The 24403-nt window shown below is 38.3% G+C and overlaps 2 protein-coding genes across 2 annotated transcripts; both read left to right on the plus strand.

Moving 5' to 3' along the window:
- The first annotated feature begins 384 nt into the window (after positions 1–384).
- LOC122655028 (uncharacterized mitochondrial protein AtMg00860-like) lies at positions 385–1513 on the plus strand. Its single transcript, XM_043849282.1, has 2 exons — positions 385–904; positions 1263–1513. The coding sequence occupies exons 1-2, from the start codon at positions 385–387 to the stop codon at positions 1511–1513; spliced, it is 771 nt and encodes a 256-aa protein (XP_043705217.1).
- A 17729-nt stretch (positions 1514–19242) lies between these two features.
- Positions 19243–20076, plus strand: LOC122655047 (receptor-like protein 12). Its single transcript, XM_043849298.1, has one exon. The coding sequence runs from the start codon at positions 19243–19245 to the stop codon at positions 20074–20076; it is 834 nt and encodes a 277-aa protein (XP_043705233.1).
- Positions 20077–24403: the final 4327 nt, after the last annotated feature.

Raw genomic sequence — 24403 nt, forward strand, 5'->3', positions numbered from 1 at the left:
ATGAGCTCAAGCAGCATGTTAATGAACTGCCTCAAAAGGGTTTTATTGTGGAGAGTTTAAGCCCATGTTCTGTACCAGCTTTGCTTACTCCCAAGAAGGATAGATGACAGATCGTGGCGGATGTGTGTGGGGCCTGTGGGCAGCAGGCTGATGCATAAAATAACTGTCAAGTACAGGTTCCCCATTCCATGGCTTGACAACATGTTGGACACACTGTCCGGAGCGAAGGTCTTCTCTAAATTGGACCTTAGGAGAGTTTACCATTAGAGGCATGTCCACCCAGGCGACAAATGGAAGACCGCCTTCAAAACCGACAACTGGCTATATGAGTGGAGAGTCATGCCCTTTGGTTTGACAAATGCACCTAGCACTTTCATGCGAGTTATGACTCGGGTACTTCGTCCTTTTATTGGTCAATTTTTGGTTGTTTATTTTGATGATATTTTGGTGTACAGCAAAGAACAAAATGACCATATTGACCATCTTAAACAAGTCTTGAGAGTACTTCGTCAAGAGACGCTGTACTTGAACCTCAAGAAGTGTTCTTTCATGCTGCCCAAGGTGGTATTTCTTGGCTTTATTGTCACAGCCAATGAGGTGGAAGCTGATCCGGCGAAGGTTAGAAGTATCAGGGACTGGCTAGTACCTAAGACATTCACTGAAGTTCGAAGTTTCCATTGTTTAGCTTCATTCCACAGGAGATTTATTCAAAATTTCAGTGTTTTTATGGACCCTATTACTGAATGTATGAAGTCTAGTAAGGGAAAATTTGAATGGACAACGGCGGCAACAAAGGCCTTCCACCTTATCAAGAAGACGATGACTAAAGCACCAATCTTACAGCTACCAGATTTTGACCGAGTATTTGAGGTTGCTATAGATGCTTCACATGTCGGCTTTGGCAGCAAGTAGGGCATCCAAACACTTTTTATAGCAAAAAATTAAATGATGCCAAGAACGGTACTCGACTTATGATTTAGAGCTGTATGCAGTTGTTACATCATTGGCGCCACTTGGTAAAGAATTTATTCTTTACGCTGACCAAGAAGCGCTCAAGCATCTTCACTCTCAAAAGTCGATTAGCAACCAGCAAGCCAAGTGGGTAGCCTTACACGGTGGCTGATGCATTGAGCCGCAAGGTTCTCACCCTCAATACCTATACTGCCTATGCAGTTTGAATTGAACAAATACGAGGGAAGTATACTATCGACATAGATTTTTGTGTGATCTAGAAATGTTTGAACTATAGTTTGTTCATGCAGGTGATCTAGAAATGTTTGAGATAGAGCTAGTTCATGCAAGTGATCTAGAAATGTATGAACTAGAGCCTGTTCATGTAGATGATCTAGAAATGTTTGAACTAGAGCCTGTTCATGCAGGTGATATAGAAATGTTTGAACTAGAACCTGTTCATGCAGGTGATCTAGAGATGTTTGAACTAAAGCCTGTTCATGCATGTGATCTACAAATATTTGAACTAGAGCTCGCTCCGACAAGTGATCTAGCGAAATAACCTCAACGCATACACACCCAAAAGTTTTCGATGGTCATGACCTAATCTATATAAAGAAATGAACTTTGAAATTGCTGCACATTTTATCAACGCTTATAAGATTCTATTTCATGCTTACTCTTGTTTTAATGTATTTATTGTTCTCCACTGGGCACAAGCTCATCCCAATCAAGTTGACTGTTTTTACAGACGATAAGGTGTACTAGACAGATGATGTGGGAGGTGATGACCCTTGATGGCGTTACGATATTGACGTTAACTCTTAACGTCTTAAAATTTATAGTTTCATGTTTATGAACCCTCTTGTGTAATTAAGTTGTTAGATTGGGATCGGTTTGTGGTTTTTCTTAGTCAATATTTTTTAATGGATAAGGGGTGTGTGGTTTGCATCACTTGTTTTAATCCAGTAATGGACTGTAATTATACTAGTTTGCTATTGCCACCAGTATATTTACCTCGAGAAATGTTTTATTTATTGCTTGGGTTCCACTTGTGTTAAAGTGAATGATCTAAGACGTCGTTTGTTTGGTTTTAATTGTTATAGAATTTCTAGCCTTGTGTGGTAAACCTTGTAAGATGGGACCTGCCCTTATGATTGGATCCCGGGCTGTTACAGGAGTGGTCTTTTGCTTGAATCAGTTAAATTAATAATTTATAATAAGATTATCGGGACACAAAGTAGTAATGAAATATTTTATGGTGAATTATTATTATTGCCAATGATTAAGTTATTTACATTTTATAAATAAATGGGAATATCGTTTATATATATATACACACACATATACTGGTATGGGAGTTAAATCATAAGTCAATATTTCTATCATCACTTTTTAGACAATACTTAAATCAGGGTCATGGTTAAATATGAAAATGGGCTGATTTAATATCCATGGGTCAAGCTAGTGGAGTTCGTCCAATGGGTTCAAGGGGGGGGGGTCATTTTGGTTGCATATGAGTTTTTGGGGCCGTTTTTGTTCAACCAAAGACATGGCTAGCTAAGTTTTTATATGTCCTTGAAAAGGTAAGGAATGGGCATAGCATTGATGCAGAATTATCACCAAACTGGGCTTCTTTTATTAGGAATTCTCTCAAATAACCTTATCTTGCTGTCCAACTCATCTAACCTACTTCCATTCACTCAAACATCATAAAACCTATATCATTAGACTTCCCTACACCTGCCTATCATTACCATACAAGACAACCCTAACCTAAACCAAACTTTAACCCTAATTTTGACCTAAACTCAATTCTTGCCCTTAGTTAGTAAGTTCGGGAATGGCAATTGAACGGGAACGGATACGTACGACAATCAAACGGACTAGACGGCAATAATACTTTTCAAAAATCCGGCTTAATAAAACGCATATGGCAATAATACGATACGCATTTAATACATGTTTAATACGGCCTAGACGGCAATAATACTTTTAAAAAAAGGGGCATATATTCATTATATAACATACATTCACCACCTAATAAACAAAATAATGTCATGATTTCATCAATTCGTTACATTCCGATTCAATTCTGAGTGGACAGTCCAGAATCGGAGAGAATCGATCTCCCATGTCCCTGCCCGTAAAATCTCAGACTCAGCAACTTAAAACCTACAACAGTGCTAGAAGCAGAGAAAGAAAGGCAAAGAACTTAAGAAATGCAAATGAGGAGTGATGGAACAACCTTCTCTCGACTCTGCTTTAGTAATCTCTCTTCTTCACCAACTAAAGCATCAGACAGTGAATTAGTGAAGGGTTCCTTGCGAACTCCAAATTTGTACACTAGGACTGGAGGAGCGCTACAAAGAGCTTTCAGACACAGAGTCTGAAAGATTGCAGAGACTCCCCATCTGAAACTGACAATGACAAGGAAGGAAGAATTAGATGAAGAGGAATTTGGAAGAAAGAGCTTAAAGTAGAGCAGCAGAGTAGAGGTTCTAGTTCTTAGAAGAAACCCAATCATGGAGAAATTTCAGGGTAAGCTTTAAGAACAATTTTCTTTGCAAGATGGGTCATAGACTAATAGGAATCGTGAGATCAAACAAGGGAAAAATACAAACCTACTGGGTATTCTCTTGTTTTTGAAGATTGAGAAGACAAGAGAACCGTGAGGCCTTCAAGATTGAGAAGAGAAGTCATCACCGTCGCCGTCGCCGTCGAGGATTTGATGATCGGCGGTGGCTGTTGAACGGAGATGGTGAGGATGATTGGAGATTGGGGGGCAGCTGCTAGGGTTCGAGTTCGACAGTTCATAAATCACAGAGAATGGAGAAAGGGAAAGTGAAACGATATTTCTGTTTGGGGTTTTTTTTTTTTTAACATTAGGATTAAAAAGTATTAAACTGTATAATACACTAATTACACGCGTTTAATACTCAAACGTTTAAAAAACGCATTTTTTTTTTTGTAAAAATACGTGAAAATGCGGGGACGAAAGTTTTTTTTTAATCTAAACATTCGAGTATGCGTATAATACGCGTATTATATGCGTACTTACTAAGATTCTGCCCAAAATTGCAGAATTTCTAAACTCATCTAAACCCTAACTTTTTTTATACCATAATAACCCTCTAGACCTGCACATTAATACCCCATAAACCCCTTTCCCAATATCCAACCCTAACCCTAGTTTCGCCCTAAATTAGTAAACCGTAAACCAATCGGCCAGCCTTTGGGTGTGCCCCCTACCCTGGTTCCTAGTGGGATTACTCCTACCTAGGACTACATTAAATTGGTATCAAAGCTATGGCGGAGGGAAGCTCCAACCAAGCCTCGAAAGACCCACCTCCCTTCGTTTTCAAGACCCGAGTTTGTCTACCCAATGGGAGAACAGCCATATTAGTTATTGATGAGAAGCACAACAACATTATTTCACAATCCATGGTGGATATGTTGTCCCAATCAGGAGAGATTGCATCATGCCTACAGGTAAAGTCTTTATTGAATTTGGGTGTTCTTCATACCATCATGCTGCTTGGTGTCAGCTAATACCACATTCACAGAGCTTTATTGCAGTAGGTGGTGATTGGTTGGACACGCGACAAGGTTGGATTGAACCTGAAAACAACTCGTGTGTCCTACCTGATCGACACCGTCTATGATGCAGGTTCATCATAGATATTGGCTTATTTCTTTAGAAATAAGTCTAGGGTTGGGTTACATACATGTTGGGCCTTTGATCCCATGGGTTTCTAATGTAATAGACCATTTTTATGGGCCTAAAATAGGGGTACATACGTTGCATACGGGATTAGCCCAATACTTAGTTTTTATTTTGTGTTTTTAATTGAACTGGTTTAAATTGGTTGCATCCAATTGGTTCAATTGGTCTAATTTAAATGAAGTGATCCTATTGGCTAAGAGGTTCTTATATCCTATTGGCTAGTAGAGAATCTTCTTTTATTTTAAGTAGTTTAAGTTGTTTTTAAGTCATTAGGACTCTATTTTGAGTCTATTTCAGTTTCCTAGTCAGTTTCTCTTAGCTAATAGGTTAAGAATTGGGTTAGGCCATTCCTTTTTAGAATCTAAGTCTAATTTTGAGTCTTTTATATAAGGTTCTAAGGCGGCCAGGCATTGTACACGAATTTTGATTAATAAAAACTCAGCTTTATGCTTGCTGCCTTTGCTCCATCGTGAGTGTGCCTTGTGAATAATATCAAGGTTGCCTTGTGTGTAATATCAAGGTGAAGGGATTGGCAGACTCCGATCGACTCCTTGCATCTTGTAGATCTGGAGGTCTTTTCTTCAATTCAAGCTTCTTCAAGCTGCTGCCTTATATCTTCATTACAGTAAGTATCTTGCTGCCCCTTGCTCCCACTTACACAAACCTGATCCATACTCTTCTTCCATCACCATTAAACCTCACTCAAACCTCCATTAAACCTACAACTTAATTCTGCCCCTACAGCAGAATTTGAAACCTTATCCAAACCCTAACCTCTTTACATCATTAGCACCCCCTAAGCCTGCTTATTAAAACCCTATAAGCCTTTTTCCTAGATTCTGCCCCTAAACCCTAGATCCCACAAACAGCCCATTCAACAGATGGATGAGGATGCAACACAACCACCATCACAAGATCCTTGTCCTAATGTTGAAGAAACTGAAAGTAGCTCTAAAGAAGGTTTAGTCAAGAGGACGAGGTCAGGTCATCCGTATGGAGGAACTCAACATGTTGATGATAAGGATGAAGACGACGACGGTGATGATGATGGTGATGGTGGTGGTGGTTCTGTTGCTGCTACTACTACTGCTGCTGCTAATGATGATGATGACGATGATGATGATGGTGGTGGTGGCCATGGTGCTGGAGGTAGTGGTGGTGGCCATGAGGCTTCACAACATCATGCTGGGGTTCAGTTCACATGTGAGGCAGGATACACACATACTACCCAATATATGGATCATGGTCCTGAGCCTGCTGGCCATAAGACTTACTTGCGGAAGCCGCATAAGGGCAAGTCTGCCAAGCGCTCCCACAATCCATATGATAGTGATGTGCTCATGAGTGGCATGGAGTCACTTAGCATTAGTTTTGATTATGCTGGTGCTTCATCAGGCCATGGGCATTATGCATCAGGTTCTTCTTCAGGCTATGGACATGGGGCTTCTGTAGGGTATGGAAGTTATGGATACGGAGAGAATCAAGCACAAGCACAAGCACAAGCACAACCTAGTGCTTTCGTGACATTAGCCACTCCAGAGCAGTACACACGATTCTACTATGAGTGGGAGAGTCACTACCATCAGTATTTTGACTGGGCTCAGTATTGTGCTTATGTTCGGACAGTACACAACAGCATCCTAGTCGCTCCTATTGTTGAAGACCCTTACAGACATGACTTTGATCCACCCCGACATTCTTCATGGCAATAGAGTGACTCTACATGTAAGGAATTTCATCTTTTATAACAATTTCAAAGTGCCGTACTTGTCTGGTTATTGATTATTCACAATTCTTAGTATATATGCATGATATATGACACAAATTGCTTGTTTATATTATTTTTTGTGTCCAAAAGTGTATTTTCATGTGTATTTTGATCATTTTCATGCGTTTCTGCACCGATCGATACGTATCTCCGATACGATACGTCTCTTAAAATCGCCTGACCGATACGATACCCGATACCGATACTTAAATCCTTGGTTGTGAGTTCTAATTAGACTTAGATATCTAGTTTTCTTGTTCAGCCATTAGGCTATATATATGAAACAGCTCTTGAGAGCTAACCATGATAGAATGAATACAGAGATTGGTGAGAGGCCTAGCCTAGGGTGAGACACCCATTCCATTCCCTATCCCCTTCTATCAATTTTTATCACCAAACCCTAATTCTGCCCTAGCTGATCTTAAGAAGCTGTTCGAAATTGATGGAGAATTCTCTACAAGCAATTCATATCAAACTTTTGGGTTTTCTTGTTGCTGCCAAGTCCAACATCCATAGCCTTTGCAGGGATCAATTCCCCATCATTGATTATTGGAAGGAATCTTGGGTTTCAAAGCCCTAAAGTGCTGATAGGCCTTCTTTTCTCTCTACCGATTCTGATCTTCTAGTGGGAATTTCTTCCTACATCTACAATATCATTCAGCTGCAGCTTCAACAGGTTATTACTTTGTGGGATTATTTCTCTTTGAATATCTTTTGAGATCTCATCATTCTTCTCCAACCAATATTGAGATCCCATTGCTCTCTTTCTTGTTCTTCGGAGATTTTCTATTTGATCCTACCTAGGATTAGGCCTATTCTGGTTCTAGTGTTACATTAAAAAAAAGCTTTAAGGAGGATGAAAGTAGGCAAGGCACAAGGCCCAGATGAGATCCCAATAGAAGTGTAGAAGAGCTTAGGAATATGTGGTTTATCTAGGCTAACCAAGTTGTTTAATAAGATTATGAGCACGCACAAGGAAAATAACAGATAAATGGAGGAGAAGCATCGTGGTTCCAATTTACAAAAATAAAGGTGCCATTAAGAGCTGCAATAACTATAGAGGAATAAAACTAATGAATCATACTATGAAATTATGGGAGAGGGTTATTAAAACCCACTTGAGGAAAGAAACTACTATTACAGATAACCAGCTTGGTTTTGCCCATTTAGGCAGCATACATGATTGCTATTATTAGGATTTAGTTTATTATATTTATTTTATTATTAAGTTAATATCGGTTAGTTCAATTGAATCAGTTCTATGGGGTTCAATTTAAGTTGCAAGTAATTGTTATTAAGTGTTTTAGTTGGTCTGGATTACGATTCTATAAGTCCAGTCATGTTTTGAAGATATTTCCTTTATTATGTCACTTTCCTAATCAATTTAGGATACCTTATTAGTTAAGGATTAGATCAGGCCTTTCCCTTTCCGGGTTTTGAGTCTATTTTTGAGTATCTATATAAGGTTGTACAGGGGCAAGCATTCTACACGAATTTGATAAATATATTTGTTTTGCAGATCATCTTCTCCATTGAAGATCCCTGGTGTGTAATTTCTATTTGTTCTTCCTTCCTTCATTTTCTCTATCAATTCAACTAAGTAATTTTTGGGTTTTGTTTCTAAAATTCATAATATGATTCTGGCTTCATATGCAAGAGTTTTTTTGCATGAATTTTAATTAGAGCAATCCAGCCATCAGAATACCTTCAAACTTGAAGGATCTGTTCATCTCTGCGACCTGCAGATCTAGACCAGCACTGAAATTCTAATTCTGCCCTTTTTTCCAAGTTCTTAAATTTCTGCAGTTCAACTTATTTCAGTTTTCTGAAGTCTATTATGGTATGAAATTACTGTTATACCTTCTAAAAACTATGAATGGTCTATATCTACTTATCCAAACACTGGAATGATTTCAGAATCTGTTATACCCTTCTTACAGCTAGGGCTGGTCTTTCTATGGCATTGGGAGCGTTTTTGGCTGGTTTGCTTCTTGCAGAAACTGGGTTGAGTTGTCGATTGGACATGTGAAATCTGTCCAATCGACAAACATCATTTGCTGGGAGTTTTCAGGTCGGAAAGTCTATTGATCCAAAACTTCCTTTTACAAACTATCCAGTTATTTAGGGAACATTAGGACTCTTAAATGGTGGAGATAGCAGCTCGACTGAAATAGACAGCGGCTACTAAAAAAAATAATAACAATAAGAACAGAGGAATCGGAAGTGAACAAGATATTTACCTGCTGGAGTCGACGCAGTTGGAGTTGGAGTTGGAGTTTTCGCTGCCTGGAGTCGAAGGGAGTGAGAAGTAGTCGTAGTCTCTTTCGTTCTTTGGTCTCTTTAGGGCTTAGGGTAGGGTTTAGGAGTGGAGTCGATGGTGTTCAAGTTTATTTATTTTTATTTTTTTATTGGCTGAAGTATATATCAAGTGTTACACCTGGATTACCCCCATCTGGAATTACATTACAATAAAAATGGCTCCAGTACTACAGAGCTGCTGGAATCAATATGTGATTCCATAAATCCAGCCTCCGCTTAGAAATGAGAAAATATAGTAAAATAAATGAACAAATAATTAAAACGGTACAAGTAGAGTATATGGAGGAGGAGCAGTAGAACAAATTTAAAATTAAAAAAAAAAAGAAAAAAAGAAGAGGAATAGAAGTAATACGAACTTTGCTAAATAAGCAGTCGCTGGTAGACTGTCCTTCCACTTGACCGCGTACGAGTTTAATTTGGACCCATCCCGTTGGCCCATGGTGAATCCCTATCTGGCCCCTTCGTGGATCGGGTGCTACAACCTTTTATGGAAAAGAAAAAAAAAACACACACACAACTGACTAACATCATCCAAACAATTATCAACAGATAAAATGGCATGTTGCCTCCATAAATCTAATAAATTTGGAGAGGGAAACAACAAACACCTTCATTTGATCTTTCAGCTTTTCACAAAGAACAAGCTCTGAAGAGCAAGGGGATGCACCCTGATAGCATATCATTCTTGGTTGTTAAATATGGTACATAACCTGAAATACACGATATAAAATTCAGTATTTTGTTATTAGAAAAACAAAGGGGAGAAGCAGCAAGGGATTATATCGTGAAAAACAATTGCCCTTAGAATTCATGCAACGGGTTCTCGAGCCCACCTCATCTTCAACCATTATTATGTCATCCCTGTGTCACTTGCTCGAGCATTAAATTGGTGATGTGTATCCTACAAAATAAAAGAATGGAGTTATCACCAAATTTCCCAATCTGTATGTTTTGTTTAATTTGACATCTGGCCAAAGCCCATAGCATAAAGTCCAAAAAGGAAATCTAGACTTCGTTCACCCAACCTCATAACATACCAGCCAAAGCCCAAAACAGAAACTCTAGACTTCGTTGTGACCAAGCCCATAACATAAAGGCCCAGACTTTGTAATTTCTCAGGCAAGAATTTTTTTTTTAAAAAAACAAGTATCTCCACGATTTCAACAGTGGTTCCCAGGAACTTGGTCAGGCGATCAAGTCCCCTGGACCGCGTACGTACCAGTTTAAATTATTTCCAAGTGTAGCCCCGACTCTTTGGGGCATGGTGAATCTCTCTCTGGTCCTTTGTGGGTCGGTTAATTTGACATCTGGCCAAAGCCCATAGGATACCGACCAAACCCAAAAACCTAAAAGGCCAAAAAGGATCCATAGACTTCGTTGACCAAGCCCCTAACATACCGGCCAAAACCCAAAAAGGATCTCTAACTTCGTTGGCTAAGCCCATAATACAAAGGCCCAGAATTATAATTTTTCCTAATAAGTCCATATAAAAAATAAAAAAAAGCCAGAATTAAGGTTGTTTTGCACCCTAAGAAAGCCAAAAAAAAAATGCATGATTTTATAAAGAAAATTTGACTTTTACTCCATCTGTTAGGCAAATTGCCGAATCCAAAACATCCAGAGATACATTGTGACGATGAAACAAACTGAATTGAGCGCAAATACTCCATCCGTAAAGCAAATTCATCTGGACAGATAGACAAAGTTTAAACAAGTAAGCACCCCTGCCCAAAGGTCGGAGATTCATAGGAAGAAACACCAGTATTCATCCATTTGCAAAAGAAATCAAACAATAGAACAGAGTGATCAATATACCACTTATAACCCGGACAGAGAAAAAATCCTAGTGCTTATCGGCGTTCAACCTTTGTTCTCAACCGTAACGCAGTCTCCGCTTGGGCGGGCTATGTTCAACTCGTCTTCTGCTGCAAAACGTATCCAACACCGCGTCGTCTTCCTCCTGCAAAAGAAGCATGAACCAGAACACGAGAAAACTCAAGCTTTGGCTCCAAAAAAATTAGAAAAATCAAATCTTTACCCCCAAAAAAAACCCAGACATTAGCGAAGTTGCGATTGAGATCCATTCAGAACCTCCTGATCAAAAGCAAAACCCCAGGACGGCAAATCGATGAAACTAAACAACAATATACTGAACTAATCGAGAGATTGATCGATCATAAAAGCAAATACGCAAATATGAAGTATTTGCTTTTATGATCGATCAATCTCTGAAATCTGGATATTTCAGTATATTGCTGTTTAGTTTCATCAATAGAAAAACACCAAGTTAGGGTTTCAAAGATATGGTTTTTTAAAGGAGTTAAAGTTTTCTGTTCGAATTAGGGCTTCCATCCAAGAAAAATCAAACCCTTACCCAAATTTTTTTTAAAAAAATACAGAAACATCAAACTTTTACCCAAACAAACCAAGAAAAATCAAAACTTTATCCCAGAAAAATCAAACTCTGGAATGAAAACCCTGTATATCGAATAAAGACTAAATGGAATTACCAAAAATTGCGACTGAGGTCGATTCAGGATCTCCTGATCGGAAGCAAATCCCGGGAAATTGATGAAACTATACAACACGGTGAAAAATAATGAGAGATTCATCGATCACAAAAGCAGATATGAAATAAGGAGAATACAGATAGACATCAGCCAGGACATCAAAGATAAGGTTTTTAAAAGGTTAGGGTTCTTTGCTCTGTCCCCTCTCGTATAAGAATGGGAAATTATCAATGCCACCCCTGAGGTTTTCCAATATATTAAGAAACACCCTGTGAGAATGAAAATTATAATTACTATCCATTTTCGAAGAGTTCAGATCTGCTACCCACATGGGAACGGATGGTCCGGATTCATTTTCGAACGGTGATAATCTCTAAAATTCGTTTGATTAAATTACGCTTTACATTAAAATATAAAAACCCAACCCAACACTCTTTTTTATCATTGGACCACGTGTCAAAAATATATTTGGGTAATAGTGGTTTGCCTTTAGGGAAGTAGTTAATCATGTGCCCTCTGAAGCACAGCCCTGCGTCGTATTGGTCCTTTCATTTGTCGGGTCAACCCTTGACTGGGTTATTAGCTTCTGACATGTGCACAAAGTACTGTTGCGGCGTGAACCCACTAGATGTTTTAAAGCTCCTTTGGCCACAAAGTTGGGATCCAGGTCCTCTACTGCCAAGCTGCCCGCCAGGACCGAACTGTCTTGTTATATCCGGACCTGAGGTTCCAAATGTTGAAGCACAAGCTAACCAATGTGAGACTAAACATCATTGGTTCTTTTACAAATGCAACTCAAAAAATGGAAGGAAATGAAAACTCAAATTTGAATAAAAGTAGACTCAAGTTTGAATAAAAGTAGACAATGACAATGACCTTTTAGACAAGTGATAAAGACCTTTTGAATCTTTAGAATATCATTTAGAATAATGATATTGGATCTTTTAGAATCCAATCCAACATGCCCAGACACGGTGTTGCATGCAAAGACTGCCTTACCCCCACTCAGGCAAGACGTTTGGGCAGGGGTAAGGTGGACATTGCATGCAACACGGTCCTACTGGGCAGCTCAGCAGTAGAGGATCCAAATTGACAAAGTTGACCCTCTTTCCCTGGTTAAAAATCCTTGCGGTGCGGCCACCCTTGCATGCCACGTGGAATGCTCCAATCCTACGGTTGTTATCAATTTGTCTCAATTTGAATGAAAAAACTCTTAATCACAAAAACAAAAACAAAAACAAAAAAAACAAAAAAAAAAAAAAAAAAAAAGTGGGCTCGCAACGCTAAGGGTATGTTTCTTAAACTCAACACTAAACGGCAACACGTTAATCTGAATCATTTATTTTTTTACATTTTAATCGTAGCTGTTGAATAAAAAAAGCCTTCAACCTGCTTACCGTGACAGCAGGTTTCTTCTTTCTCCTCTCTACAGCAGGTTTTGCCGCCGTCATTGTCTTTGGAAAGAGGGAGAGGGAGAGCAGGGCTTCCATCTTGTACCTCCAATTCTTCTCGCCGCAGTCGTCGTCTTTGGAAAGAGGGAGAGGGAGAGCAGGGCTTCCATCTTCTACCTCCAATCGTTGGTTTTATCAGTGGGCTGTACGTGTCGGCGAATGCGTCTCTTCAGCCTCAAGAAACAACTTTTAAACAAGACGTCCTCCTCCAAATCAAATTTCATCATTAGGATTCAGGAGGAGGAATCAACAAGGAAAAAAAAGAAGCTACGAGAGAGGGAATTTTTTATCTGATCTGATCTGTTCTAGTAACAGAAAGAGGAAGTCAAGAAGAAAAAGATGTGCAGGTCGACTGAGGATCCTAGATTCTATCAGAGTAGGAGCAGGAGTATTAGGAGACAGAATCGGCTGGATATCAAAACCTTTTATCTCAGATTTTCCATCATTTCAAAATTTTCACCAACAATCAACTCTGCTAAAACTAGGAAACCTGAAATGGAATCTCTTCTCTTTTTTTTTTTTTTGACACAAAATCTCTTCTCTTTAAACCTCTAAAACCTCCATGATCAAAGCAGATTAAAGAAAGAAAACAAAAAAAACTAAAAACGAAACAAATAAAAAAAAAAAAAACTCTCCTTTTCTGCTGCTTCTTCTGTTTCCTCTTTCCATGCTCTGTTCGGACGGTAGTAGCAACCCCAGTTATTCTGGTTCGATCTCCTCCCTCACCAATCTTTGTTCCTTAAGCTTTAGGGTTAAGATTCCCCACCTTAGGACGATTGAAACCCCAAGTGCTTGTTGCTTAAGTCTTCCTCTGCTATGAGATTCGACCCCTTGAAGAACCATGAAAATGTGATGTTGCCAGATGTGATTTCAAAACTTCAAATCTCACTCGGTTGTTGATGCTTGGTGATGCTAAGGCCTGTAATCAGTGGAGAATCGAGTCATCGCCCTTCACCTGTAATCTTGAGCTGATTGTCGGAGAGATGGTTTGCGGTGTTGTGAGAGAGGAGAGAGAATGGAACCCTACTTGGTTAGAGGGCCGGTTGCCGGTTATTTAATCGACGGTTTAGATTTAAGTTTATTTATTCAACGGTTGGTTGAGTTTTAATGTTGCGTTTATCTTATTTTCCCACTCGCGCTGTGACTTTTTGCGAAAAGAAAAAAAAAAATTTTGAATGAAAAAACTCATTTGTAGACCGATTGGAGAAATGACATGTTTCATTTAGCAAACGGGTTGAGTGAAAATGAAATTCAAAAGAAAGAATTTTGTTCCCTCTTCTCCCCCCCCCTCCCCCCCCCCTTCTCTCCCTCTCAACATAGTCTTTTTTTTAGTAGTATTCTCTCACATAGTTGCAAGAGGCTCTATGCGTACTCATGGTCACTCTTCTCTTTCTATTGACACAATAGCGTTCGCTCTTCCCCTGTGATTAGTGACAAGGTATGCTATAAATATCTGATTTGATCCTTCGGATGCCTAACATTCACATTAATTTTTCATTTTCACTTGTGAACCGAATCTGGGCAGCCACTTCATTAGGAACCGGAAGAGAACATAGCAGAGGAATTACGAGGTTTTTGCTTAATTCTGTTTGGGTCTTTTCAAGCTCCTTAAACATGTCTCCTCTCCCCCCTCCCCACTCCTTGGGTATACATATCTACCAGATTTGTGTTGTGTGTAGGGAATGCCTTATCTTGACATCGTTCTTTGATGCTAACTTTGCCATCACAGAAAAGGGTAGTCCCACTTTTGTGAAAATATATCAATTTAAATTTTTTTGGGAGATAGATAAACTACCTAAAAAAAGGCATTGTATTATATTGGGAGTATGACATTTAGAAACTTGCATTTTACGGATCTTCATTTTGAATTAGCATCATGATAACATATTGCCTATATGTTCACAATAATATAGTTGACATTTCGCCGGGGTGAATTCAAGTGCTAGAGGAAACGAAACCAGATCCCCTCTGGTGGCTTAGGCATTGTGTGTTTCCTCTTTCGCGGGCGAATAGCACAAGTATTGCTGATAATGACATGGTTTGTGCTTATGGGGTAGAATGTTGGGCAGTTAAGAAATGTCATATTGATAAGTTTTGTGTAGCAGAGATGAGGATATTAAGATGGATGTGTGGAAAACAAAGAAAGATAAAGTATGGAATGAACAAATAAAGCAGACTTGGGAATTGCCTTGATCAATGACAAGCTCTGAGAGAGTCGTTTAAGGTGGTATAGTCATATTCAACGGAAGCCTAGAGACTCCCCAATGAGGAAGAGTGATATGATTCTGATTGAAGGAGCTAAAAGAGCTAGGGACAGACCTAAATGACCATAGGAGCAGTGGTGAGGAAGGACATGCATAGTATAGGTCTTGTACCAAGTATGACCTCAGACAAAGCCTATTGGAGGGCAAGGATTCATGTCTCAGACCCAATGTAGATGAGATTATTCTGACGTACGTGGTTGTGCCTTTGTCCTCATCTTGTATTTTTCTTTTTATCTCTCATCTTTCATTTGTCTTTTTCTTTTCTCAATTCTCATGTCTTTCCCCATCTTTCTTCCCTTTGTGGTTAATGTTGTTTTCCCTACTTTGTTTTGTTTGGATCCATGTAACTGACCCCATTAAGTTGGGATAAGATTGAATTTGTTGTTGTACTACAAATTAGATGATTATGATTGTTTTGTTATTTTTCATAACTTTGAACAATGTTGACCCACGTTATATAGTCATATTGTGCTGAAAATTTACCAACGAGATATGTAAGGTCGTGTTTGGTTGAAGGTGTCAGACGAGTCGGATTCTTAAATTGGATCAGCTTTTTAAGAATCTGGTTCATGTGGATTTGAATTCGGATAAAAAAACCTGTTTGATTACCCTGGGTCTGTCAAGTGGAATCCGACTGAAAAACTGTTTAATTGCCCTGGGTCTGTCAGGTGGAATCCTTCTGAATCCATACGTAAGACTGTTTAGTTACCCTGAGTCTGTCAATTGGATTCTACTTGAATTTTGTCTGAAAAAATATTTTAACCTTGTTTTGTTATACAATATATGCATACATTTAATATGACTTTATAAATAAATAAATAAATTTAAAAAAAAAGATAATAAAAAAATTGGATTAAAATTCTCAAAAGAAAGTCTTTCCCAAATTTTCATGTATCCATAAAAATTACAAAATTAGCACCAAGTGGTGTTATGTTACTTAAACAACGCAAAACTCATAAAACGGGCATTTTCAAACAATAGAGATCTTTACATATGGTAAAAAATCCATATCCATTTAATTTAAGTACACACATATAAAATTTTTGTCAAATTTCAACGATGTAATTAAATTTGGGTTCTTGTGTGGATTAGTATCATAACTGACTATGCTATGAACAGTTGAATAAAAGGGGCCTTGGTGGATTTGAATCACCATCCCTAGAACATGCTCATGTTCCAAGTGCTCTACCAATTTGAGCTAAAGACCCATCAAGTGGAACTTGGAATTTAATCAACAACAAATAGAACCACTAACTAAGATGACATGACATTCCAAGATTGATAGTATGTGCTTTCTAGTATCATGACCTCTCAAGACGGACAGGAATGGACCAAGATGAGAATGAATGTAAGATAAACTACCATACCTAAGCTCCCCATCCAACACCAATTTTGGATATTATTTGGAGAGAAGACATCCCATGGGGTGAATTTTTTTTTTTTGGAATTGTTATGCAACTTGACTCTCCCACTACAAACAACTAAAATCATTTTCAGAACTATTGCTGATAGCCCAAAAAAAAAAAAAACTGATTCTTGAATCCAATGGTCATCACCCACATCATTTTCCAATTAAACTTAAAATAATCAGGGCAGTCTTGCCAAACTAATCAAAATTTCATCACAAATCTATGAAAGAACTTTCTAGAACACTTGAATGCTCCATTATCAGATGATACTTGATAGCTAGTGAGGCCCTTCATGACTTGTGTAAATCTCAAACCCACATATGTGGATATATCTAAGCTGGTGAGGTGGTCATTCAACATTTTTGATTGGTGATACACTATCATATGGGACACCATTTGATAGCTAGGCAGGTAAGAAGAAAGCCTAGAAACCAAAATGAACAATATTGTCTTACCACTGGAATTATTAGTTTGACCCAAAAGAGAAAAAGAAGTTTGTCTCCTCCTTTCCGAAAATGGTGTGGGCAACCTTGGATTCTAGAAAAAAATTACAAGACCACCTTCAGGCTCATGCAATACTTTAACCCACCCTCATAAAGTGGAGATACACAAGCACGGAAGAAAAAGCAAAGAATGTGAGCATAGTTCCATCTTGCAAGAAGCATCCATCTTTGTCACCTATTTTTGCAGCTATTTTAGGACAGTCAAACCTGTTCTTTTGCTTGATTTTGATGCAATCTAAAAGCTGATTAAGTAACCTCTCCGATGAGACTAAAATCTTGCAAATCCAAACTACTTTGGGAATTGTTATGGCCAATTTACTAAGGGGGTGTCATACTGCATCAAGATTTTTACTTCTAGAACTTCAAATCTTATTGGGAGTTTTAGTTCAATTTCTACTTTAGAGTTCCTATTTCTTTAACTGAAAGGACTCACAGTAATGTAGAATAGCCAGGCTGCATCCAATTCTACAGGAGGATCATAAACTCTTCAATGAAGAGCAGCATCGACAGGGCATTTTGATTCTTTCTTCAATCAGCAACTATGGTAGCATGAAATCTTCTATTGAATGAATGAATCCCAGCAGTAGTCTGAAACCTCAGTTGATCTCACATTTGCAGGGAAATAAAAACCGGAAAAGAAACAAAGAAGAAAATAGAGAAGAAGGATAGGATTGGATCCCACTCTATCCCGGGTCTCTCACCCATGGCCTCTCACTGTAGCTCTCTCTTCGAGCAACTGGTTCTCACAGCCACTGCATTTCACAGCAAAACCACAATAAGATTTCTCTTTCTTTGTTTTTATTCCTTTCTTAAACTTGACTCGACTGTTTCAGCCCTAATCTTCTTTATTTATAAGCTTCAGATCTATTACATAAAATGTGCCGTCCTTGCATGGAAATGAATCCCTCACAAATTGAACTTTATCCTAAATAGAAACTATTTAAACGGTATCCCAACCCCAATCTAATTAACAAACTAAGAGTACTAGAAAAGGAATTACCAATTACATAAAACAACCTAATAAATAGAAATTAATCTTTAGCTAATAAAATCCCTCACGAAAGGAACAAAACTTACCTAAAATATAGCACTAATACAAGCTGTCAAATCTTCTATACTCTTCTCCATGTATTGGCCATAGGCCCACTTCAATATTCTGGAAATTAATACCCTTGAACTACTGGCCAATAGATAATGTCTTCCCCCAAATAAGCTGGGTTGATGGGGGGATGAACCTGGACAGGTCGCTGTTCTCTTTTCTCAACCACCATTGATCTACATCACACAGGTGTTGCAAAATTGATAAATTTAAGTAAAAGCAGTAAGTTCTAGTCTTAGGTTTGAAAATTAGAAAGGCTTCATAGAACTTCTGGTGCTTAGTAATTTAAAAAATCTAAGGTTTATAAGGTTGCTGTTTTGCTCAAAGAGTAAATCAACTTTTGGGTGTTATAAAATCAGAGGAGTTCTATATTTCAAAGCATTTAGGATGTGGAGCAAACTATATAATTAAATTGTTACTTGCTTTATTGAATTGAAGTTGAGTTGTTGCCCTTTGTGGCTCTTGTATTGGAGCCTTAATTTCTAATGCTAGTTGTAGATTGCACTAAACTCTTTGATCTTCTGCTTCCTATTCTCTCTCTCTCTCTCTATCTCTATTTTCTTCTCTTTGGTATTTGGGTGTGGTACTTGTTTGACCCGTCCCTGCTGTTCCAATTCACCACATGTCCATCATAGTTTCTAGTTCCCACTCCTACTTTGACTATAACTTCAAAACTTAAAACAAAATACAGACAAGCTGATATAAATGTTGGGTCTTGGGTCTCTGTTCCACATGACCAGAACTCCTTCATCAATGTTGGTGATTCCCTGCAGGTACTGAGACTCTAATTCTAAGTGTGTAGTTGCTTTCTCCATCATCTCTTTTCCAATTTCAGTAACTGATTCAGTCCATAAACTTGGTGAATTCAAATTTTTTTTCCTTTCTTTGGAAAGAGGGGGTGGGTTTAAAGGGAACAGAGCAGATAACTGGAGTAACTCTCCAAACATCCAATACAACCACCACCAGGTCCACTACACCCCCCGCCCACTAGCTTCATTAATTCAACTAAGCAAGCTTTATTGATGGGTTCCCTTCAATGTTTTGTTTTTGAATTTCTTTAATGGGTCTTCTTTAATGGTATTTGGAACATCTTTAATGGGCTGTATTGCAATGATTCTTTGAAATTTATTTAATGGGACCCTTTTCCCTACTTTAGTAGATTTTCTACATACTTTTCAACATGAACTGAAACTGTCACCTTCTCCCCCTCTTCTTTTTTTTTTTTTTTGATCTTGCAGGTTATGACTAATGGGAGGTTTAAGAGTGTTCATAGGGTTTTGGCAAATGGTTCAAAGTATAGAGTTTTAATGATCTTCTTTGGCAACAGCTGCAGATGGACCCTAGAGAGTGGTATGTACATGAAGGGCACCTTGTACCCTTCTTTGGGTAATCTCCAGTTCTTGGAGACACTGGTGATAAGTGGGATGAAACAGATTGGACGTCCTATTCCAGAGAGCTTCTCAAAGTTAACCCACCTCACCCAACTTGTCCTTGAAGATAACAGCTTTGAAGGATCCATTCCTCCAAGTCTAGGTCAACTGCCCTTACTGAAGACACTCTCCCTGAGTGGGAACCATTTGAAGGGACAGATTCCTCCAAGTCTTGGGAACCTCAGAAACCTCATCCAGATGAATTTTGGTAAGAACTTCCAGACAGGCCCAATCCCACCCACCAAAAACCTCAATAGTTTGCTGTACCTTGATCTTACCTACAACCTTCTGTCTGGGCTGATTCCAGACTTTTTTGGACAGTTTCATAATCTAACCTCTATTGACCTTTCAAATAACAAGCTCTCAGGCCAGATACCCAGTTCCCTTTGTAACTTGCCCAATCTCATGGACCTTTCTCTGAGCCAAAACCAGCTCACAGGTAGAATCCCAGATCAGATTGGGAACATTAAATCTCTTACCACCCTTTCTCTGAGTGATAATCAGCTCACTGGTCAAATCCCAGTTTCAGTTTCAAGGCTACAGAAATTTTGGCAACTTAACCTGTCAAGAAATGGGTTTTCACATCCCTCACCAAGAATCCTTCCAAATGGCATCCCATCGCTACTATCAATAGACTTATCCTAACACAAACTCCATTTAGCAAATGTTCCTGACTGGATTAGAAATAAACCCCTCACAGATGTGCACCTTGCTGGTTGTAACCTCAAAGGCCTCTTACCAAACTTTCCAATGCTAGAATCTTTGTATTTCACTAATGATCGGATAATTTGATTAGTATTCTAAACAAATAAGAACAGAACAAATGTAATTCATCCCCCTCCATCACATGATTGCAATCTACACTAGATGTCAGGCAGGGATATACCTTAGTTCAAAAACTAGGAAAACATTTAGGAAAGAAATTACTAAAACAAATGAGCAAAACAGCATAAACCACAAATTAATTAGTTTACTAATTAGTGTGAGCATTATAGGACTCATAATAAATGGCAAGGATCTTTGCCACGAGGAGAAGCTTAACAGATTATATCCCCTAGAAGGTCTATTTGTTCTAAGTTTCACAAAACCAGACCAGTCCAACTTCCTGATCTGTTCACGTTTGAGATTCTTATCTTAAATCCAATCTTCATCTTATCACCATAAGAACATCTCAAGACATAACTATACCTCTCTCTTGACCTATAAAAGTTATAAACATTGAAAACAATCAGAAGGTGACCCTTGTCTTCACAGTGCCTTTAAGGTGTACTGATCTGTAACCAAGAGACAACTGGAAAAAAACACACACCCCAAAAACAACAAAGAGATATAACCATATGGAACAATTTTCCATCAGAAAACCCATGTCAAAATCAGCTTCAATGGCTTTCATTGCATCTTTTTTATCTATGCCAATCCATCATCTACTAGCCTTCAAATAAATATTCTAATCCATAACAACAGCAGACAAGCTAAACACTCTTGAAAACTAAAGAACAGTATAGCGCATGGTAGTTGAGTTGAAACTTTCTGCTAAAGACAGCAATAAAGACACTTTTAATTTTCCTCTCTTCTACTTACAAACCTACTAGTCTTCAAATAAAATATTTGAATTCATCCCTCATAAAGTCCAATCCATCATCTACTATCCCAACCCATATATTCAAATAAATTCAGCAAAGTTCTTGACATCCTGTGGACTTGTATAAAATGAAAAAACATCACCAGCAAATCAACCCTTTCTTTAATCTTATTCTTAAAATCTTTGATAAAGTCCTAGTGCTACACAAATATGTTTGAAAGAATGAAAGTGTTTCATTCATAAGACTCACCTAGGATTGTAGGGTATGAACTATAGATTTGTTCACCATTGATCCAACTTTCTCTTCTATTTTCCCTACAAAAGTGAAATTAAATAGTTGCTTATTCCATCTTCATCTTTGAGTGCATAACAGTTTTTCATTTTTAAAAAAAAAAAACCTCCAACAGATTTGTAAGTTTGATCCTTAAAGGAATGGAATGCCAAAGTTGCAAACTAACGATATGTATATGAGGATGAATAAAACTTGGTTTGACACACATTTTGGGGATTTAAGGGTTTGGGGTTGAAAACGATGGGGAAATGAGAAAATTTTGGTTTGTGGAACAAGGATGGGGAGAAGTACAGTTCCCCTGTTTGGCCATTCACTTGAACTTTGAGTGAATGGTAACCTATGCTATAGGGAGAAAGCAAGAAAGATATAGATAGAGAGGGAGAGCCAGAGCGACAGAGTGAGAAGAGGGGTGAAGATAGAGTGAGGAGCAACAGTTTCAAAGCTATACCTAGACACTTGAACGCCTAGTTGAGCAAGTTGATTGAGTTGCAGAGAGAGAGAGATTCAACTTTGCGTGTGTAAATTCACTCGAGTAGTAGGGAGTTGCAGAAGGTTTTCGTGCCTTGCAATGGAGTCGATTTGCCTAGGCTTTGAATTGCAACCAAGCAAGGGATAAAAAAATTGGTTAGCAATCAATAATTCCAATTTTTTTAAAAACACCCTAACTACAACGGAACCAGAACGATAGAGAGAGAGAGAGAGATAGAGAAACAAACATAGAGAGAGACAGAAAGAGAGTCGTGAAGAACTTTGGAGTTGCAGAGCTTGTCTTCGCTTCCTTGGAGTTCCAGAGCTTGTCTTCGCCTTCGCTTCCTTGGAGAAGAAAACGAGATAGTTGAAGATGAGAGAAACCCTAGCAATCGAGCTTAAGTTCAATCCCGATTTTTGGAGTCCACTAGAATCCATCCTATATATATGAGGGCCCAGAAATCTGGACTCATTTTGGAATTCTTGTGGATTCCAAATTTACACTGTAAAATGGATTTTCATGGATTCTTAGAATCCAACACGGAACCGGGTTCTGAGAAACCAAACATGCAAAATATTCAGGAATCCAAATCCCGTCGAATCTGTCTCCGAAGAAACCTCCAACCAAACACAGCCTAAAAGATCCTCCATAGCCAAGATTCACCCATGCCCACCACTTCTCTTGCAACACTTTACAAAATTCATATACCTAGGTGAACCTTGAATGTTAATATTTTATTAAAAAAAAAAACCCAAGCCCATTTATATAGTAGTACTTTTAAAAAAAAAATATTTGGAACATTTTGCTGACCATAAAATTAGAATTGGGTGGATACAATGAAAATGAAATAAAACTATGTTTTATGGGAATTGCATTTTTTTTTCTTTCTTGTCTTTCTCCAAGAGGATCCGGACAGCAAGGACATTAGGGTTAAGACTGAGTAACTCTCTGTTTCTTCGTTGGATTATTTATTTTTAGACATGTGTTTCTTCATTGGATTATTTATTTTTTGAAAATCAGGGAGTCAGTAAGCAATAATCGAGACTTCTCTTTGTTCCTTTCTATTTTTGGTATTAGCTGTTATTTCTGGTGACAAGCAAGGAGTACGTTTATACCAAAAAAAGAAAAGAAGCAAGGAGTACTTGTGTCAAATCTAATGGTCCTCCAAATCCTTTCAGTATCATGAGTAACATTTGAATGGGTATTTGAGTTAGGGCTTGGAATCTCTCCACAGTTTAAGACAGATCCACATGGTTAATGGAACAGTGAGAAGCTCGAAACCTCCTTCAGATTGATAAACAAGGAACCCAAGGCTCAAAAAACAAAGAAGCGCAGAAAGGAGGTTTGGGTTGGATACCATGGATGGTTGGCTGTGAAGAGTTGAGGATGCTGACCCGGGTACCACCTGCAAGTGGGGTAGAAATGCCACTGCCCAATAGCCAACACAGATGGTCAAGACTTGCGACAGTATATATGCGGACCAAGCGGTTTTGGAATCTCATGCAGAAGGAAACTGAGAAAGCGTTCCATCCCTGCATCAAAGGATGATTAGCCTTTATAGAAAAACAAAAGATAAAACAGATCATAATCTCGAATCTCCTTTCTAGAGAGAGAGAGAGAGAAGGAAGAATCTCCTACATCCCATGCATAAAAGGAGAGAATTTCTATAAGAGATAAATGCGAGCATACGACCGCTTAACAACCGTCCCACCATACCCCTTCTCCCCTTCTCTGATGTGTATGATGCCTATATAAGCAGCTATGTGCCCATCCCATCTTTATTTTATAAAATGTCCAAAATCTGATACTTTGTAGTCTGGAATTCTGGACGCAGGCTAAAGACCCAATTGCGGCAATCTCATGAAACCAGAAAAGAATAGAAAAGGCTTGCACATCTACAAACAATATAGATTACAATTGGCAAATCCCTCAAGAAAATTCATAAAAATGCAGGCAATAATGCCTAATTTTCCAAGATTTATTCTCCTTAACAACACACATATCTACTGTCACGCTCCATTCGAGCATGTCGATGATTCAAATACAAGTAGACACTGTTTAAAAAACAACCATGGATAACTGAAACAGATCCTCAGTAATTACCAAAATTAAATATCACACTGGTTCCTTGACGAATTCTGTATCTGAACACTTTTCACTAATATCACCAAGTATGATCAGTATTCCTTATTTCCAAAATTCTTGCACCAGAGCTGTGAAGGAATTGGGCGAACAGGAGGATGAGGCCATTGCTGCAAGAAAACATGATCTCATTAGCTCTCAACCTAAATATTTTGGTAAAAGTAACAAATGAACTAACACATATTTAATATTTTGGCATAGCTTGTTTAACTAATTGATGGGAGCCTACTTCTAAGTTCTAACTATGGTACCAGCACGAATCTGTCTGCTCGGAGACCTGAGTGATAAATAGCATAGTTCCTATTAATGGTCCCTCACAGACACTTTGGGTGATAAACTAGCATAATTTCTAAATTGCCTTTGATGCTCACTGCCACATCTAACTGAGAAACCTTAAGTTAATCAGCAGTTGGTAATACAATGTCAGATTATTCTGAGTCAGATAACTTGTCCCAAATTGCATTTCATGCTTACTGCTACAGTGCTA

The sequence above is a fragment of the Telopea speciosissima genome, chromosome 1 (genome assembly GCF_018873765.1).
Source record: "Telopea speciosissima isolate NSW1024214 ecotype Mountain lineage chromosome 1, Tspe_v1, whole genome shotgun sequence".
Lineage (NCBI taxonomy): Eukaryota > Viridiplantae > Streptophyta > Magnoliopsida > Proteales > Proteaceae > Telopea > Telopea speciosissima.

What these genes read in the sequence shown, in the direction of transcription:
- LOC122655028 (XM_043849282.1), top strand. Translation starts at nt 385, where the DNA reads ATGACTCGGGTACTTCGTCCTTTTATTGGTCAATTTTTGGTTGTTTAT. An exon ending in TTCACATGTCGGCTTTGGCA is followed by an intron (nt 905 to 1,262) that starts GCAAGTAGGGCA and finishes TTGTTCATGCAG; the next exon opens with GTGATCTAGAAATGTTTGAG.
- LOC122655047 (XM_043849298.1), top strand. Translation starts at nt 19,243, where the DNA reads ATGACTAATGGGAGGTTTAAGAGTGTTCATAGGGTTTTGGCAAATGGT.